The following is a 19434-nucleotide window of genomic DNA, read 5'->3' on the forward strand; positions in this document are numbered from 1 at the left end:
TCATCTCTGTGTTCCACCTGGGAGGTGGCTGCCTTCTTTGGTTTCTCCGCCTTCGAACCAGAGTCCCCCTTTTTCATATAGTTTTGGTGAGCTTTAGTTTGCACGTGTTTATTTATGCTTGATTCCTTGATTAACTTTTCGCAACACCTGATCTTACGCACTCTGGTCTTCTTTGGCATGCTGAACAAGTCATTGTGGAAAGGAAAAGTGGAAAGACCGTTATGATATTGAATGAGGGTGATCAGTTCCACTTTTTTAAGGTTCGAGTATCCTCGAATATTATGTTGCCGACAGTAGTCTTTCAACTGTCGGACGGTTTTCGATTCTAGATTCATTTTTGTCTTTCTATATACTAGAAACCTTTTCTTTAAATGCTTAAAATGTTGAAGGGGTACAATCAAATTTAAAAGCATTTAAAAGGAAGACTTGCTAAAATAAACATGGATATAGAGGAAGTGTTCGAAGTAATAAGAATGCTAGGTCTAGATATGAAAGTTTCTTCAGACAAAGGATCTGTAGGAACTGAATCTCAAGAATGTGGGCATAAATATGTGATTCAAAATGATGTTGGCTGGTACGTTTGCCAGGCATGTAGTGAAGAGCTGAGGTATGACCCCAATAAACCCCCTATCAAAATAGCAGATTTGTACCGTGGAAAGGCGCAGACAGCTAAGAAGGATAGTAGAATGAAGAACCTTTCTAAATGGTTAGATAAGAATAATCTTCTTTTCGATGATGCGCTAGGGGTTGATTTTTCATCCTTTATCAATAAATACGTTGAATTGTATCCGGACCGTAAAACCTTAATCAGCAAAGACTATATCTTATACCATATGTTACGGAAAAGAGGCTACGACATCCATATTTTGGGGCTTCCATTAAAGTTACCTAAACTCAAGAAGACGCTGATTCAGAATGAAGAAATCTGCAGAACTATCTTCGAAACATTAAACTGGAGTTTTTCCCCAATAAGTGAACGATAATTTTTAATAGCCTTTGTCAGCTATTAAAAATAAACTAAATCTTTCTTATCAATCCAGCTGGTCTCAGGATAACCTAACCATTTTACTAGATACTTGTTCCCTTTCTTTTTGATGACTTTTTCGATCATATACACATCGTCTTTCTTATCATACTTTACTAGTTCATTTTCATAAAAAGTGCCTTTAACTTCATCATTATTTAAATCCTTAACTCTATAAGTGATTGGGTCGGTTTCTAACACTTCAGAAATGACGAATATTTCTTCTGTAAAAGTTGCTTGATAACCCCTTCTGAAGGTAGACTTATATATTGATATTCTTACTTTATCTCCTACCTGGTATTTAGGTTTACGTATAACCTTTTCTTTAAACAAATTGTGGTAGACTTCACCACTGTTTTCTTCTAGACTGGCTTCAGCAGGTGTCATTCTGATACTTCTGTGGTATGAGTTGTTGTAATTCTTCACTAATTGATCCAATGCATCTATGTATCTTTTTGTATTGTTAGCTGCTAAATATTTTCTGATTTTGCCGTTTAAAGTTCTGTTGAACCGTTCCACTATGGAACACTTGATTTCGACGTTTTCAGTAGTAAACCAGTGAATATTATTCTCTTTAAACAGTCGCTGCGTCTCTTTGTTAATGAACTCGGTACCCTTGTCTGTCTGAATTTTTTGAGGAATTCTTTCCTTAAAGATCTTTTTAAACGCCATAGTGACTTCTTCTCCCGTTTTTCTGCGAACTGGTATAGCCCAACCATATTTGCTAAAAATGTCTATCACTGTTAGTAAGTAGATGTTGCCATCATTAGCACTTGATAGTGGCTTTAAGAATAACAAGTCTGCCTGCCATTGGTCGTCAATGTGTGATACGTAAGTTCTCCTTCTATTAAATTTACGGATAAGTGGTTTGTGTTTGGTGTAAACATCTTGCTGGTGTAAGAACTCTTCGACGTCCTTTCTGGGAACACGAGTCTTCCTCTGAAGCTCCTTGATGCCGCAATATCCAGTTTCAGGATCATAGTACACGTCTCTCAGTCTAGGGGTGTTCTGAGCTACCCCGTCAACTTTAAAAAAGAGCTTTTCTTTGATCCACACTCTTCACACATACCTTTCATAATAGGCCTTCCGTTGCTTGTTACCGAATTTTCAGCCTTTAGCGTACCTGTCTTCTTTTTACAGGCCAAGCAATATGTCACAATAGCACCTAGTCCAAAAACTCTTTTTGCTTTTATGATAGGTCGGATAACAGCCCTTGCTTGTTTTTCCCCGAGTGGATAAAAACCACTGTTTGGGTTTTCAATGGCGGCTAAATCCTTTAAAAGCTCTTCATCTGCAACATGTCTCTGTTTGGTGTCTTTTGTTTGACTGTATGATATGTCATGCTTCTTGCATGCTTTATCTACTCTGTTGACTCCTGGATCCCCCCTAGTCAATCTTTTAGAAAGCTTCGTAAAAGGTCCACAGTATTGATACCCAGGAAGATGCATTTCTGGTGGGTTGAGCTTGTCTTGCATCCAACCGACTAAATCTCCACCCTTCTTTTTCCAATCTTGCTTACTCATTTATTAAGAATGTAAAATTATTTTCCGTACCCGTTCAAGCCTTTCTCCTTCAAATATTTTTCCATGGGGAAGTACTTTAAGTCCTTAATAAATTCTTGCTCTTTAATCAATGCTTCCTCCTCCGAAATAGTCTTTGCTCTCAAGCCATTTAGTAAAGACTTATAAAACTTGTAGGCAAACTTGTATTCTTCTTTCCGTTCAGAGATATGCAAGGATTTATCAATAATCTCTATGACACTGGCCACGATGCTCAAGGATGCTAAGGGAAGCAGAGCGAAAGCAGTCAAACTCGAAGTACCAAACAGAAACTTCGCAACTGTCAGAGACAGACTAACATCACTGTAGAATTTGTAACTCTTCCTGTATACGTACAACCACGACTCTAATTTTTGTTCCATGCTTTATTTAAAGAATCAAAACATTTTCTATACCTCATCTCAGGGTTCACTAAATCAAGCATGAAAAAATCATGAGGTTTCGTGACACACTTTTTGTACATACTATTGAACTCCTCGCTGGTGAGACTACCATCGATTTCCCGCAGGATTTGTTTAACCTCTCTTGGCTGGAGTCGGAAGAAGATAAAGTAGTTACAGTTCTTGCGTATGTTGATGGGTGTTGAGTAATATGATTGCGATATATAGATGATGGAGGCATTTTTCTTTCTACCTCTTATGAATAGGTCCTCAATGACTTTTTGCTTCTTTTCAGTCACACAGTCATCGATACCACTAGATTCTTAATGTTAGGATCAAGGTCATCCACTGTAATAAAATCGCCCAACTCTGACGTGAATAATGTATCCTTCTTGAACTTGTGAAACATTTTTAGAAACCTTTCTTTATCAACCTTCTTAATTTTTTTAAGGTTATGAATATCATCTTCCTCTATATCATTAAACTGCGTGTATGTTTCTTGTAGAGATGAATACTTGGGCTCGAAGATGTCTTTAGCACATACGTAGAGATTGTCAAACTTCAACCAATCGTAGATGAAGTTAAGAAGCAAGTTCGTCTTACCACACCCTGAAGGTCCGGTGATTAAAAGTCTGAAGGGATGTTTGGGTAGCAAAGGATGCTGATCAGCATATGCAAACTCTTCAGGTTGCGTGTAATTCTTTATTCGAATCATATCTTTATTTAAGGTGAAAATATTTGCTTTAAGGCAAAAAATATTTACTTTAAGGCAAAAACATTTACTTTAAGGCAAAACTTTATTTGCTAAGTAATAAAGATGAATCAATTAGAAAAGGAACGCATTGAAAAGATAAAGGGGCAGATACTAGCCCAAAAAAGATTGGGTGAGTTACAAAAAGATCTTAGAAGAAAAAACGAGCAGCAGCTTCAAGAAAAATTAGGTGTTCGAGAAATGTTAACAGAGTTTCATAAGCCTGTGACAGAAGAGATGACTAAGCAGGAAGTATCTAGAAACAAACACCTTAAAGCTGTTCAGGATGCAATACAGGAAATATCCTCTCCATCGTTAGAGTCCACAACAATTCCAGAATTGGATTATGGAATAAAAGATTTGGAGCGCAGGATTTATAATTTAAACTTAAATAAGGATATCGACGAGTCTTTCATTCGGGAAGAGGGTTTTGAACTACCATCGGAATTAGTGAACAAAAGTGAGGGCGAGCTGAATGAAATCATAAAACGCGCCAACGACAGAAATAAAGAATTCGGAACTAGAAAAGGGCCTATGAAAAAAGAATGGAAGAACAGTGCAGAAGATAATGAAGATAGGAAAAACTATTTAAGAAAAGAGTTGGACAAGTTCGACTACAAAATTCAAATGATGAGGAACTATACAAAAGCACTCAAAACACTCAGGGATGGAAATTATTATTCAGGCGAGGGTATCGATAGGGTGGAGCTGCTTTCGCGACTGACGGATAAAAGATGTGGAGGGAATAAAAGTAAAACGCTCTACAATAAAATCGTTACTCTGTTGGATGCGCTTTTGAAAAAGGGTGAGCTAACTAATGATTTTGTAAAAAGCTACTACGCAAAGTTTTTGAGCTAACTAAAATTTTCTCTACATATAATAAATGAGTAACTACATTAAAACAAAAGTGCATCTGACTGATCATCAGATCAACAAGTTAAAGACTGCACACAAGAAAAAAGAGGAGGTCACTCTACAGATCAATACCTCCAAGGCGCCAAATCATGATCTATATCTTACACAAACACAGATCGAGCAACTAAAGAAGGGCAAACGCATAAAGATCAGCAAAACACAACTGGAGACAAATGGTGGATTCTTGCCTTTTCTTCTTCCCATTCTTACTACTTTAGCTACCGGTGCTCTTTCGGGGGCAGCTGGATGGGGAGCCAAAAAGATTATGGATAAAGTAAGCGGATCCGGTTGCGGGGGAAAGAAAAAAAAGGGGAAAGGCGTTCTACAAAACTGGGAATCTCGAACAAAATGATTGAGGAATGCATGAATGGTGAGAGAGGATTTCGTGGCGTCTTCACATCAGACTTGCTACCCAAAAAGATGAGAAAGTTTGAAAGTGGAATTATTAATTTAGACTTGTCGACAGGGCCTGGAACACATTGGGTGGCTTACTACAACGATCCAAAAAATAATTTTGTAGAATATTTTGATTCATTCGGAGACTACAAATATAAAGGTACTACTTTAAAGGATGACACTATCCCGGCAAACATATTTCATTACCTGAGAACATCAAACAAAGAAGTTCGGTACAATTCAAGCTTCCTGCAGAAACCCACATCTGAGCGTTGTGGCTACTTCAGTATGACATACATAAAAAAGAGAAATAGAGGACACCCTCCTTGGGACATCTTATACTCCCTAACTCAAGAACCAAGTGATCATAATGAGAAGAAAGTGCTACTTTAATGAAACATGTGTGTTATTTTAATAGGTAAAAGCCCATTAAAATAAAAAAAATAAAATGCTTATAATAAAATGACTCTGCTTATATTAAACTCAAAAGACTACCCGAAGTCAGAAGACTTTACTGTCGAATACGCTACGCCTCTGAGAATCAAGAGGGTTGCTTTGCAATCATTTTCCTTATGGGTTTCATGGTACAACATTTGCAAGGCCTATGAGAACAACATGCTTTCATTTTATGATGGAAGCCTTTGGTATGATCTAACTATTCCGGATGGAAATTATACTCTGGGGGAGCTAAACGATTACATGATGCAGTACTTCAAGGACGAAAGTCCTCCCATACAGTTTGGCGTGATATTCGCTCGACAGAGATTTGTGATAAAACTGAAAGAACACTACAAGCTTGATTTATCAAAGAGTAAGCTTCATGAGATTTTAGGATTTGAACCAAAGATTTACGAAGAAGTGAAACAAGAAGCCAAGTATGTGGCTAATATTTCTCGAAGCATCGATGATATTCATATCCATTGTGATATAATAGAGGGAGCTTATTTGAACCAATTTGCATCAGAAGTTATCCATTCTTTTACACCGGCTCAAGAGCCAGGCAGTTTGCTCTCTAAAGATTTTGACAGACCTATCTTTTTTAAGACAAAGAGTAACCACATATATAGGATCAGGATGCGTCTGACCAATCAGGATGGTGAACCTATTGAGCTCAATAATCAAAGGGTACTTTACAGGTTGCTGGTGGAGTGAAGAAAATTTTTGTACTTACAATAAATGAACAGACATAGACTTTACGGAGCAAGCAAGAGGATACAAGGGCGAGGTTTCTTTGGGAGAAAGCTTTTGAACCTAGCTAAGAAAGAGGTTGAACAAGAGGTGCAGCAAGCAGTGAATAGTAAATTGGAGTCAATCCTTAATAAAACGATTAAAAGAGGCACAGGTTTAAAAGTAGTGAACGAAGCTAAATTAGAAGCTATCCTTGGAAAGAATATGAAGCGAAAATAATTTTACTGCATATAATAAAGATGAACAATATTTGGGAGTTGAAACAAACGTCAGAAGACGTCATCAGAGATATAGAAAGTTTTGAGTATAGAGAAATCAAAGAAACGCACAACACTCAAGATACGAGTGAAGATGCCACGTATAACTTTCACATACTCGATACAAACGCTAAAATTCTCTACTCCAAAGGATATATTCACCAAGAACTCAGAGTCCTAAAAGCAAATGGAGATTCTGTAGGGGAAGAGAACGTGACATTGGTGAATGGTGGAGGTTTACTCAGGAGAAGTATCATGACCATCGGTGCCTATGAGATAGATTCAGATGTGCATGACACATCCTTGATGTTACAGGTTATGGGTTTAATTAACTTCACACCTGATTATGCAACTTCGGAAGCGACCAATATGTTTTACTATATAGATACCTCCGATTCTACCGAGAGAGGATCGTTCAAGTTTAACGGTGCCCTTACCGACGCTACAACAATGACAAATTTTTTCACTAACTTAAGAGTGAATGATGACCATAACGAAGGTTTTACCAAAAGATGGATGTATACCCGAGATAGTCAGTCTGTGCACATATTTATACCGCTCAAATACATTTTCGGCTTCCTCAATGATTATGAAAAAGTCATTACAGGCTTTGATGTAAAATTTCAGTTTCAAAGAAACAGTCATAGGAACATGTTGTATACAAATGTACCTAATCCTAAATATAAAGTACAAGTCAAGAAACTTTCGCTTTGGCTACCTTATGTTAAATTCAATTCTTCTGTTGATGGTCAGTTTACAAAACTGATTCTGTCGGACCAATCCATCGACATTAACTGGAGGCAACCTAGAGTAGTCAAGTCCAACATTTTAGAAAATAGCAGCGGATCATGCAACATACCCGCCACTACTGATGAAGTGATGAGCCTTTACGTTGTGCCCCAATATGATAAAAGAAACGAAAACTTTTCTCAAAACAACATGCTGTTCGATAACTTAAACATGATTGATTGCTGGCTTATGGTCAATAACGTGAGGGTGCCAAACATCAATTATACTATGGACTTTGAGAAAAAAGATTATTCGAGACTCTACGCCGCTCTCTTAGATGCAGGGCTTAACAATATCACTTCCGAAGCCGGATGTCTGATCAACTATGAAACCTTTAGAAGTCTCTATCCAATCATATGCTTCAACTTATCTTTTCACGAGCCGTACGTAAATGTTAGCAACCTGATGATTGAATTTCACTGGAGACTGAAGAGCAGCCCTGATGATAAGTATGTATTTTACTTTGTTTTGAATGAGAGAAAGAGATGCAAACTCAATATGGCAGAAAAGAAGATCATAGTGTTGAATACTTTAAGGATGTAATATTTAGAGATTATTTTTAGATTTTAATAGATTGTAATCTATTAAAAACTTATTTATATAATAATAAAGATGGCTTGGTATCCTTTTGGAATATACTATCCCAGAAAAGCGGTGGGTCTTCGCGGTCCACCTGGAATAGGGTTTAAACTCACAAACGATGGGAATTATGATATGGAATACAAGGTGCTGAAAAACTGTAAAGATCCAGTAGACGCCAACGATGTCACCACGAAGTCCTTCGTTTCCGGAGAATTGGAGGATTTAAAGCTGGAAATTAGGACACTTTATGATGTTATGACCAACAGAATAGAGGAATTAAAGCTGGAAGCTAGGAGAAGTAATGATGCTATGGTAAACAGCTTTAAAAATTATTCGTCAGAGACTTCGAAGAAGCTTAAAAGCTTGGAAATAGGATTCAAGCATACTGAAGAAAAATTACAGGAATATACTCAAAGTGTTTATATATGCGCAGATCCTCCTGAAAGCGGGTACAGCAGCTCAAAATTTCAGAAGGTGACATTTACTTCGTTCAGTAATAATTTACTGAATGGAGCACTCATGACATTGAATGAAAGTGTAAAGGCTAAAATAACCTTCTTCGCACTCATAGATAATAATGGTACTTATCTTGAAAGTGTGGTTGAAGCTCAAATTTTTAACGGTAATAAGATGCTGCGGGAGTTCAATTATAACACCGAACAGGTATCATTTATAAACTATATTAAGAAAGATAAAGAGATACAAGTATTCGTTAAGACTAAGGACCTAAAACCTTATGTATACTTGAAAGTAGAAATTCTTTTGTGTTTATAATAAATGGCTGACGTAAATTGGAACGATATTTCGAAGACCGGTTTGTTGGAAGGACAAATCAGGGCATTACAACAGAATATAAGTTGGTCGCTCGTGAGTCGATACTCGACTCTTTCGGAGGAGTTCATCGAAGAATTCTCAAATCAGGTGAACTGGAAGGTCATTTGTCAGTATCAGACGTTATCAGAACCATTTATAGAAAAACATGAAGGTTTAGTTGAATGGTATGAAATCTCCAAATACCAGAAATTGTCGGAACCCTTCATGGACAAATATGCCTATAGTTTAGACTGGGAACAAGCTTGCAGGTACCAAAAGATGACAGAACCTTTCCTCGATAAACATATAACAAAAGTGCATTGGATAACAGTTTCCCACTACCAAGTACTGAGCATAGACTTCATGCGGAAGCACAAAGACTATATCGATATGGTTCTTATCTCTTCCCAACAAACACTCACTGAAGATTTCATGAGGGAATTCGCAGAACAGCTGGAATGGGAACGAATTGTCAGATATCAAACCTTTAGCGAAGAGTTTATCTTAGAACACCAGGATAAGATAGACTTTTGTCATCTGATGACTTATAAACACCATTTACTATCGAATGCCTTTTACGAGATGCACTATAAAAAACTGATTTGCATCCTTCTAACTAACATATGCAACAGAAATTTATATAGATATAGCAGCGAAAATGAACCTTAAACCTAGTAATTTTTAATGCTGTGTAGCATTAAAAATAAAATAACTACCCGCAATTTGTTATGATCGTGTTTCCGTTTTCAACGTCCCGCGTGGGGAAAAAAAAATCGAAGCGAACGCTGATGAAATGACCTTGGAGTGAAACGTGTTCCTAGCTTGAGGAAATGATAAGTGCTTTTTTTTATTCTATCGTATACGTCACGACCTTGACTGCGTCTAAATGCGTAGTATTAGAAAGTGACAACAGATGGCAGCACCTCACAAAACATGTTTGATATGTTACATTTATAAGACAGTTAGCAATTATTGAATACGGGTACCCTGGCTGAACGGTTAGCGCGCAGGACTACTAACATCAAAGTCCCAAGTTCAAACCCCGACCTCTCCCGGATTGATGTCATTCAATCCGGATTGATGGTCTTAACCTAGCCAAAAAGACATGTCAGCTTACTCTCGCCGTTGAACCAATAGAGTAGCATTCACCGTTATTCCAGCTTACTCTCGCCGTTGAACCAATAGAGTAGCATTCACCGTTATTCATAAGTGGGATCCCCGACGCTAAAGCGTCAGAGTCTTACAGTGTATGTCCTCTATGTTGTCCTATATATGTTGTATATATGTCCTATATATGTTGTATATATGTATGTCCTATATATGTTGTGTGAGAGGTGGCCTGTGAGCCCTGTGAGTCCAGTCAGACCACAACTCCAGGTGAAGGGCGCTGCGCCCTCCACTGAGAAAAAGTTGGAGGGCGCTGCGCCCTCCAACCTCTACATTGGGAAAAAGTATGATAGCTTATCTTATCATGATGGTAAGGCCGTCTATATTTACTGTGTATGTGCGTGTTGTAATGGCTGTTCGCTCAAAGTTTAGTCCAATGGGGGAGAGTGTCCGCGGGGTCCTTCGGTCATGCTTGCGGGGCCTTCCTGGCTTTGTTCTCGGTACCTCGGCGAGCGAGTCCTTGGTATCGTTGGTGAGTGTCATCATAGTTAATTACTACAGCTTATGAATATACTGATCTCAGAGTCATTTCAAACGAAGGTTTCGTAAAATTTCGAGGGGTCTGATGAAACCTAGTGAATATTAAAAACATTTAAAGAGATGGATTCTATATGTAAAGATGGCAAATATTTATGACTTATTCGGTGATATTAGAGCTTTATATAGCTCAGGTAATAACAGCAGAATGTGCGGCCTTGCTAGAATGTGTCAGCATTTACTGACTGCTGTTGAAGAAGAAACAGATATGAATAATAATTATCCTGAAATTCATTCGCTAATTTTAAAATATATTATTCAAATGTATCAAATACTACACGAAGAAAAGAATAGTAAGGTACAGAATATGGGTTATGACACTCTATCAAAAATGACCAGATTTCTTTTGTGTAACTAAGCCTACTTTATTTTTTAATGACTCTAAAACCATTAAAAAAAAAGTTATTGCTCAAATTTAAACATGTTTCCAGGTTGGGCTTTCCCGACATCTTTACTTCCTAAATAAACAAAATAAAGAGGTTTAATGCCATTGAGCTTTAAATAATCAGATGCTTTGTTATCACATCGCTTCGGTAAAGATACAACACACTCAGGTAAATGGACTATTATTTTTTTACCATACTTTGTGTTTATTTCTCTAATTTCTGTAACCGGATACTTTTCATTGATATTAAGTTCGCTCATTTTCTTGAACTCATTGAGAGAACTAAATGTGTTTAATTCTTGTAACAATTCCATCTTTACATATAGAATCCATCTCTTTAAATGCTTTTATTATTCACTAGGTATTATTAATCAATTACCCATTGTCTCTCCTTTGACGCTCTAGAAGCCATACATAAAGGTGCACTGATGGTATAAATTAATACCCTCACTAAATATACCATGCCAGTGGATTATGTGGGGGACGAATGTCCCCTTGCAAAAGAAGCATGCGATGAAGAGGAAAAGTGGCGTTTGTAAAAGCGGCGTTTTGGAAAAGTGGGTGGAAATTTAATGGGTGATTTGAGAGCCATTGTTTTAAAAAAATTATATGGGTGAAACAGAGCCATTACATTTCTAAAAGTGGGTACTGTTTTTATGGGAGGGTAAATGGCTCTGCGCCAGCTCCGGCATATATACACTACTGACATGCCAATTTTTTTTTCCATATTTCGATTCTACGACTCAAATTATGCCAAACTGCCAAGTTTTGTAAAAATCGCAGGAGTAGTTTTTAAAAAATTCGCTCTCAAAATTTTAACTCCTCCATGTTAATTGAATTTGGTATGTATTCATTAATATCTCTTATTTTATTAAACTTATTTGATCCTTTCTTTCACATTTCGAAATTCAGATTCACTCCAAATAAAATTCGCCCATTTTTTTAAATTTGTGTTTTTAAATAATTTTTATAAATGTTTCGAAAAAAATTCTGAATTATAATCTATTAAATTTCTACCATCATCTTAATGTAGATGTATTTCTAAGCATAAAATATTAGAGTTGTTTACTCAAAATTTTCAAAGATATGCGTGAATTTATATATTGGCGCGTTTTGAAACTTGGCATATTTGTCGAAAGCGATAATAAGATTAAATGTGGTTTGGGCACGTTGTTAAAGTTATTTGAAAGTGGGAACGATATGACATTTTCCCGCTCATTCACAATATAAAAAGGGAAAGAATGCAATTTGAATTTCGTCGATCGGCCCAGTAGAATGGGAAATGTAGAACTGTTCTGTCCCCCCCCCCCGCAGTATACATACGTACAGACATCACGAGAAAATTCCTTTTGGATTCCTTGTAAGTCCATTTTAAAATTCTCTTTGGGGGAAAAGAGTCCTTTATTTTTTCCGTATGTTCAGATATCATACAAAAAAGTCTTCCCTATGGCTTCAGGAACTTCTTAACTTTAATCTTAAATTGAATAAATAGATTACTACTTCCAAAGACCAAGGAAAAATCTGCAATCATTAAATAAATGAAAATAAAATAAAATCAATTAATTCACACTAAAAACGTAAGTTGAACTGAAAAGGAAGACAACTTATTATAAATATTTTTGAAAAAGGCTTAGGCCAAAATTGGGAAGACATCGTCGTTGAAAAGCTAAAATAACTAAAACGGAAAGAGAATTAAAAGTGTCTTGGGCTTGTATATCGTCAAGGGGTAGGCCGTACCCGAAGACATTAATAATCCACAAAGGTTTCATTTAATATTATAATTACTCAAATGCAGAGAACTGAAAAAAAAAAGTTTCCAACCTTAAAAATGAAATAGTCATTCTCGCACACATACGTCAGGAAAAAACAAATTCCAGTTTGTTTTATTAACTTAGGTCTATCGCTAATAGGTCGTCATTTTCTCTTTAAAGTCACTATGCTGCCGGGAAAAAGTGTGAAGATTTTTGCTTTTCTACTTCTTTTTCCCTTTTCTAATGTTTCGTACTGCTGCCAGAGATTTAATTTTCTTCCAAATAAATTCAATAACTTCTTTTTCCGAAAAAAATCATCGCAAGTCTGTTTTGTGACAGGTTTTCGCAATTGGCTCAATTTATTTCTCACTAACGCAACTCTTTTTCGTTTCTTCACCAAGCAGGAGCAACCCTTAACTCCTCCTCCCACTAACTGTAACTGTTTCTTTATTTTGTCCCGTATTTTCAAAATGGCTTCAAAAGAAGTGATGGTAAGTCTCCTTATTTTCATCCTTTTGCATTTTTTGATTGCACAGATTTTCACGCAAACAGTTTATAATTATTAAGTACAATCGAATTATCGAGCAATTTTAGATTTAATATTTTTTATTGTTGTTGTTTTATTTATATTTTGCATATTTTTTGTAATGTTTTGCTTTTTCAATTGCGATCTGAAATTTAGAATTACTGCTCACATAATGGCTCTGTTTTATTTTGAATGTGTTCTGTTACATTTTTCATAAAATTCAGAAATAAACGGTCAACGTTTTTGTGAGTAGTCCGGAAAGCCTTTTAATGATTTAAAGGGAAATTTTTGAAGCTCTCCTATAGAACGGAAATGTTTTTTGAATTATAAAAATGACTTTAGCCGTTTTGCCATCTCTCTTTCGCCGATAGGATTATCCCCTCATAGCTGATTCGCCGCGGGCTGTTTCGCGGTCAAGTAGAAATTAAATACGTAATGAAGGTTCTCTGTAATATACATAATTGTTTACAAATATGGGATATAAAGAAATTACACATACTTAATTAGAAAATTATGTCAGTATCAAATAGGACAAATTTATCACATTTAATAACGATGGCGTAAACATCTTATATAACAAGAAGCTTATTAACCTCTGATATTATCGTTTCTAAAATTATGCAGATATAATATTTACAGGATTCGTCAAAATTTCTTGAACTTTTAATCAGCTAATTCAGAGAAATAACTCATGCTGTAGAATTATTAGGTTATTTTGAAGCAGGAAAACGTGAAAAATGTGCAGTGCTCTCATGGAGACTCGAACCTAGTCCCTCTCGAATACGCGCCGAGTGTGCTACCGTTACACCACGACGGGATGCAGAACGAAGGAAGAAAATACCTTATATACTTCCCTTTTAAAGGGCTAGTTGGGTTTGGGAACCCAGTCGCCAAATCCTGGTGGTGAAGAATCGTCATCTACCACCTTTCTTAGTTCGAGCATCACTGTAAAGTCATTAAGTTATTTTGAAAAAGTAATCGTGAAAAAATGTGCAGTTCTCTCGCCGGGACTCTCGAACCGAATCCCTCTCGAATACGCGCCGAGTGTGCTACCGTTACAACACGAGGGCATGCAAAATGGAGAGAGAAAATACTTTATATACTCACCCTTTCAAAAAGGCGACTCGGGATTAAGGGACCCAATAGTCAAATTCTGGTGATAAAGAATCATCATCCACCACCTTTTTTTAGTTTGGGAGCCACTTTAGAATAATTAGATTATTTTTGAAACAGAGATATATGAAAAGTGCGCAATTCCCTCCCTGGGACTGGAACCTGGACTTCTCGAATAGGCGTCGAGTGTGCTACCGTTACACGACGAAGGCATGCATAAAGGAGGGAGAAACTAACTTATAATGCAATCAGGAAATACATAGTCTTATGAAACTTTAATTGTAAACGGAATTACCTTGAAATATTGTTAACACATTTAATCTCTTAAAATTAATAAATGTACAGATAGATAACTTTTATGTCATGCGTAACGATATAGTTGTATAAAATTATATACAAAATTATTTTATGTATTATTCAAAAGCTGTTATAAACAGCTCTTAAGCAAGATAAACAGCTATAACTACCTAAAGAAATAGACATAGAAAATTACTTCTAAGGTTCCGAAAGAATCTTTTTCGAAAACTTTCAGAATTTCGCTAGATTGGTAGAAAAGCAACAAATGTTTTCAATTTGTCAACCAAAAATATTATTGAGTTGCTGATGGGGAGGTTTCTGCTTACGCATCTGGCTCTGTTTTCTTCAACGCAAATACGTAACAGTCTTAAATTCCTTCCCTCGCGGGGCACTTTTCGAAGAAAAGTTTTTTTTTTCTTTCAAATTGATGCAGCTTTGCAGAAAATTTTCAGTTTAAATACGTGATTTTTTTAAAAAAACACTTAATGCAATACAACGTATGTGCTTTCCGATAAACAAAAATCTGCGAAGTTTGCTCTTAATAAATTATACTAGAGTAAATAAAAAAAGAATTCAAGCCTCTAACTTGATTCACACAACAAAATTCTTGATTTGTGACTCTAATACAAGAGCTCAAATTTCATAATATAAATATTTAATATTAACGTAATAGATTTGCCACTTTAATAAAAAAGCTCAAATTTTACAACAGAAATATTCTAATATTAACGTAATAAATTTGCCACTCTAATACAAAAGCTCAAATTTTAAAAGAACGTTAAATATTTTGACGCTTTAATCCAAAAGCTTAACCATAGAATGTTGTTTTATTAGTTTAATTGAATAATAAGATGCAGCATTTTCATACAAAATGGCACAATATTCATTAAAACTTATACTCACAAGTACTGTATTATCTTTTGTTTTTAAATAAACACTGGTTTCACCTTTCGATCCCAGCACCTACCACCAGATATTTATTCTTGTATACGTCTGTAATGAAGTTTTAAAGAACTCTCGCCATTTTTGAACGAACAACCAATTTTATTAGTCAAAACTTACAGAATAACTGAAAAAACATTTTAAGCGCGCGCATCGTCTGCGAATATTTTTTGCGGATAATCGTCTGTGGTAATTTACATTTCTTAGTGCAATTTTGTTGGTAGCGTAGCAACGCAAATAGGTTACAATATATATTCTGATTGTTTATCCCTGCTCCAATCGCTCTCCTGCCCATACAATACAAATCCTGTAATAATTTAAATAAAAGATTGTCTCCATATATTATATTAAATGAAACTGTAACTATCAATTTGCACTGTGTAAAAGCTCACGTCGGTTTTCTTGGCAATGAAAGGGCTGACCTCCTGGCCAAAGAGGCAGTCTTTGATTGGGATTCACCCTATTTAGAAATTTCTGGCTCTAAGAAAATTGCAATCACAAATATGAAAAGATTTTATATTGACAAATGGAGCGATGTTTGGCACGATTCTTTAAAAAAAAAAAGATTTTATGAAATTTATTAGAGTTCAGAATAGAATGCCTATTATGAGTAATATTGATCTTAATCAAACTCTTACAGGACATAAGCAGGTTTCCTTACTATTTTCATAGATTCAAATTACACGATAATGAATATACAATTTGTAAATGCATTGTTGACGCTAGACATTATGTGGCAGACTGTCCCCTGTTTGCTAATTTAAGGAAAATTTACAAATTTGATAATTTTAACTTTGTGCTGTAGAAAATTTTTATTTAAAAAATTTTTAAATGTATTATGTGAAGTTATGAGGTTTATTGATTTAAATCGTAAATTAATTGGTGTTTTTATCTGAAGCTGTTTTTTTTTTTTTTTTTTTTTTTTTTTTTGTATTTATTATTTTCGTTTATGGTGCGGATGAGGTTACTTTAGTGTGATCATAAGGCTACTTCGTAGCCAGGCCGGGTCGAAGTAACCTCCGATCTCTTTCGATCTGGCTCTGTTTGAGCTATCCTTGCGATGCTAACATCAGTCGATTCAGAATTGCTCGACAGTACTATATTACATAAAATAAATGTAAACAAGCATAGAAAGTGGCTAAAATATTAAATAAATTACGAAATAAACTCAAATCCTTCGTATAAAATACACTAAAACAACACACAACAATATAAAACACTAAATTTCAACTGTATACAAATAAATTCAACTCGACTGTATACAAGTACTTACAAAAATGTACATGCTGCAGTTTTGTTATGAAAGACTGAGCGTAACATTTTGACGTAAACGTAATTTTTATTCTAGTTCAAAGGCGAAATTAAAACCTTGTATTGGAAGGAGGGTGGTGTTGCTAGATTTGTTATTTATTATCATTATTATTATTATTACTACTATTACTATTGTTATTATTATTCTGCTGAATTTTATTTTGAATTTCATGCTATTTTCAGATTTGCCACTGCCGAAAAAGCTATCGGGGCAGAAGGATTTAAAGCTGTTTGGACAGAAGTTGTTGAAGGTAAAAAGGAAACATTTTATAGATTATACTGGGAACAATTTGAAACACTTTTTTTTTTTTTTTTTTTTTTTGAGTTGATTCAGAATTAAATAGACATGTTGATTTTACACTACATTTAGTTCTTCTATCACGTTAAGTTCTTAATCTACATCTTATGTGAATATGACCAATATTCGCCCATCGAGCGTGGATCATAGGGAGTACTGCTGCTCTCCTACTGGCTGACATAAAACCTCCGATTGCCTCCGGCTGAATGACGCTGTAGAGAACCAGCGACAGGTGCACACTTGTCTAGACTAGTTCACTTACGCCAGAGAAATTGGAGTGAGACGCTGCGTGTCGCTCTGATATGTATGTGTCGCATTCGCACGTGCAGTCCGAGTTCCTTGTTTGTATAAAAGCTTAGCAGTGTTTAGTTTTTATTTATATATGAACTGAAATGTATTCTTACATCTGCTAGTTCGTCTCATAGGTGCTTAAGCAGCCCCTTTTCATTTTGTTATACAAGACAACCAAAATCGTTCTCGTCCTTTTGGATAGTCAGAAAGAAAAAAGTCATAAAACAAATAATAATCACCGCTAAACCTCAATCATCATCGGTACTTTTGCCAACGAGTGGCTAGCTGTGTGATGCCATCGTGGTAAAACTCAAGAGTCGTGGACGCAACGAAGTCCGTGAGAACCTTTTTTAAGTCTGGACGGTTGTTGAAGGATTTCCCACGAAGATGAACAAGGTGGTAGTCTGTTGGCTCGAGGTCTGGGGAGTATGGTGGATAGGGTAGAGTCTCCCATCCTAGCCGCTGGATGGTGTCCCTGGCCTCCAGAGCCACATGCGGTCACGCATTGTTATGGAGGAGGAGTACACCCTCACGATTGACAAATGCTGGCTCTTTATGCATTCAGTGCCTGATTCACACGTTCTAGCTGCTGCGAGCCTGCCGTGATGGTTCGGCCTACTGGCAATATCTTGGCACCATTTGGCGACTGGCCCACCAGATACCGAGCATGATCTTGCGTGGGTGGAGAAAAGGTCTCCCAGTATGAGGCACAGGGTCCCGTGGTGACAACCAATGTCTGGAATGCATGAGTGTGTCATACTGGACTGTATGTCATTCCTATGCGGTGCAAATGAAGTCTGAACATTTCATCAGATAGCTGAAAGTGTGCAGCAAACTCACCTCATGTTTGGCTACTGTGATTCTCTATGGCTGCTCTCAAGGCCTCATCGTCCAGGGCTTGTGGCCGACCGCTGCGTGGTGCATCACTAAGAGACATATCCCTTGACCTGAACTTCTGGAACCATTGCCTAGCAATTCCTTTATTAATGGCATCATCCCCAAAGGTCTGGCAAATTCGGCGACCTGATTCTGCTACTGAAAGGCGTCTATTTCAGTCAGTCACTGTGTGAGTTATGTTTGAAGTACCGATGCAACGCGCTTTTATACTCTTGGTCAATGTCCGACTCCCATCCTAAACACTTCATCGCCAGGTTTTGCGACTATCTTTATGTTGGGGTTCACTCTTCCAATGTCATATCAGAAACGAAAAGAACCTTTTTTCTTACCTTGTACATGTGGCAGTTTTACCATTCCCAGTCAAAAGACCAGCATCTGTACATTTGTCAGGAAAGCTTATTTCGCCTATTTTAAAGTGAAAATTGGGGATCAAGATAAAACCTGGGCTCCTCACAAAGTGTGCAAGCAAGCGTGTCGAGAGTGTACGGATGGGGATGAAGGGAACACGTTGTTAATTTCTGTTTGATGTATTTACAATTTGGCAAGAGCCCAAAGATCACTCAAGTGGTTGTCTTTGTATAATGAAAACGACATTCTATAACAGGGCAAAATGTAGAACAGAGTACCCTAGTTTGTCGTCAGCTGTACGCTCAGTGCATTACTTAGCTGAACTCCCAGTGCCAGGTTTCAAAAAATTACCCTCTTGGAAATACAGGAACGCGATTCTGGTGAATATCGAATTCACCCCCAACGATGAAGATTTTGAAACTGAAGAATAATTCCGTTCGTAAGGGATTTGACCAGCATGAAGTTGATTCGGCACGAGATTTCAGTCTGTCCAAAGAAATTTCAAAGCTGTTAGCATCACGACTGAATGAGAAAAACTTGCTAGAAAAATGAGCTAAGGTCGAGATCTTTCGATCAAGAGGTTGGTGTGTTTTTGCAATACTTTCAAAGTGATGATGGATTCGTATAATTCCATAACGTACATGGTTTAATGTAAGAATTGTGAATTTCAGCCTATAATACAACTCAATGGTGTCTGTTCATCGATAGCTCAAATCGAAGCTTGAAATGTATCCTCTTCCACAATGAAAACTTTTGGGGAAGTCCACAGCCAACTCTATAATGGCCTTGAAGCGCAAAAGTCACGTGATCGAGATGGTCGATGTGTTTTTGCGGTAGTGTGTGGTTGTGAATTCGTGGTCGTAGATTTTTTGGATGTATATTTTGCTGTTAAGTGATTTTTAAATCACTAACGCTAA

The 19434-nt window shown here is 36.5% G+C and overlaps 1 protein-coding gene across 2 annotated transcripts in view; it reads left to right on the plus strand.

Moving 5' to 3' along the window:
• LOC118190363 (cubilin-like) overlaps nt 1-19434 on the plus strand; it is a 234035-nt gene that overhangs the window by 196915 nt on the left and 17686 nt on the right. For both annotated transcript variants that reach the window (XM_085808686.1, XM_085808690.1), the window contains one exon: nt 16867-16934. In XM_085808686.1, the coding sequence (XP_085664812.1) occupies nt 16867-16934 (68 nt within the window). The remainder of the gene's footprint in view (nt 1-16866; nt 16935-19434) is intronic.

This window comes from Stegodyphus dumicola, chromosome 1 (genome assembly GCF_044657685.1).
Source record: "Stegodyphus dumicola isolate Sdum_Otavi_A_Nest chromosome 1, ASM4465768v1".
Classification (NCBI taxonomy): domain Eukaryota; kingdom Metazoa; phylum Arthropoda; class Arachnida; order Araneae; family Eresidae; genus Stegodyphus; species Stegodyphus dumicola.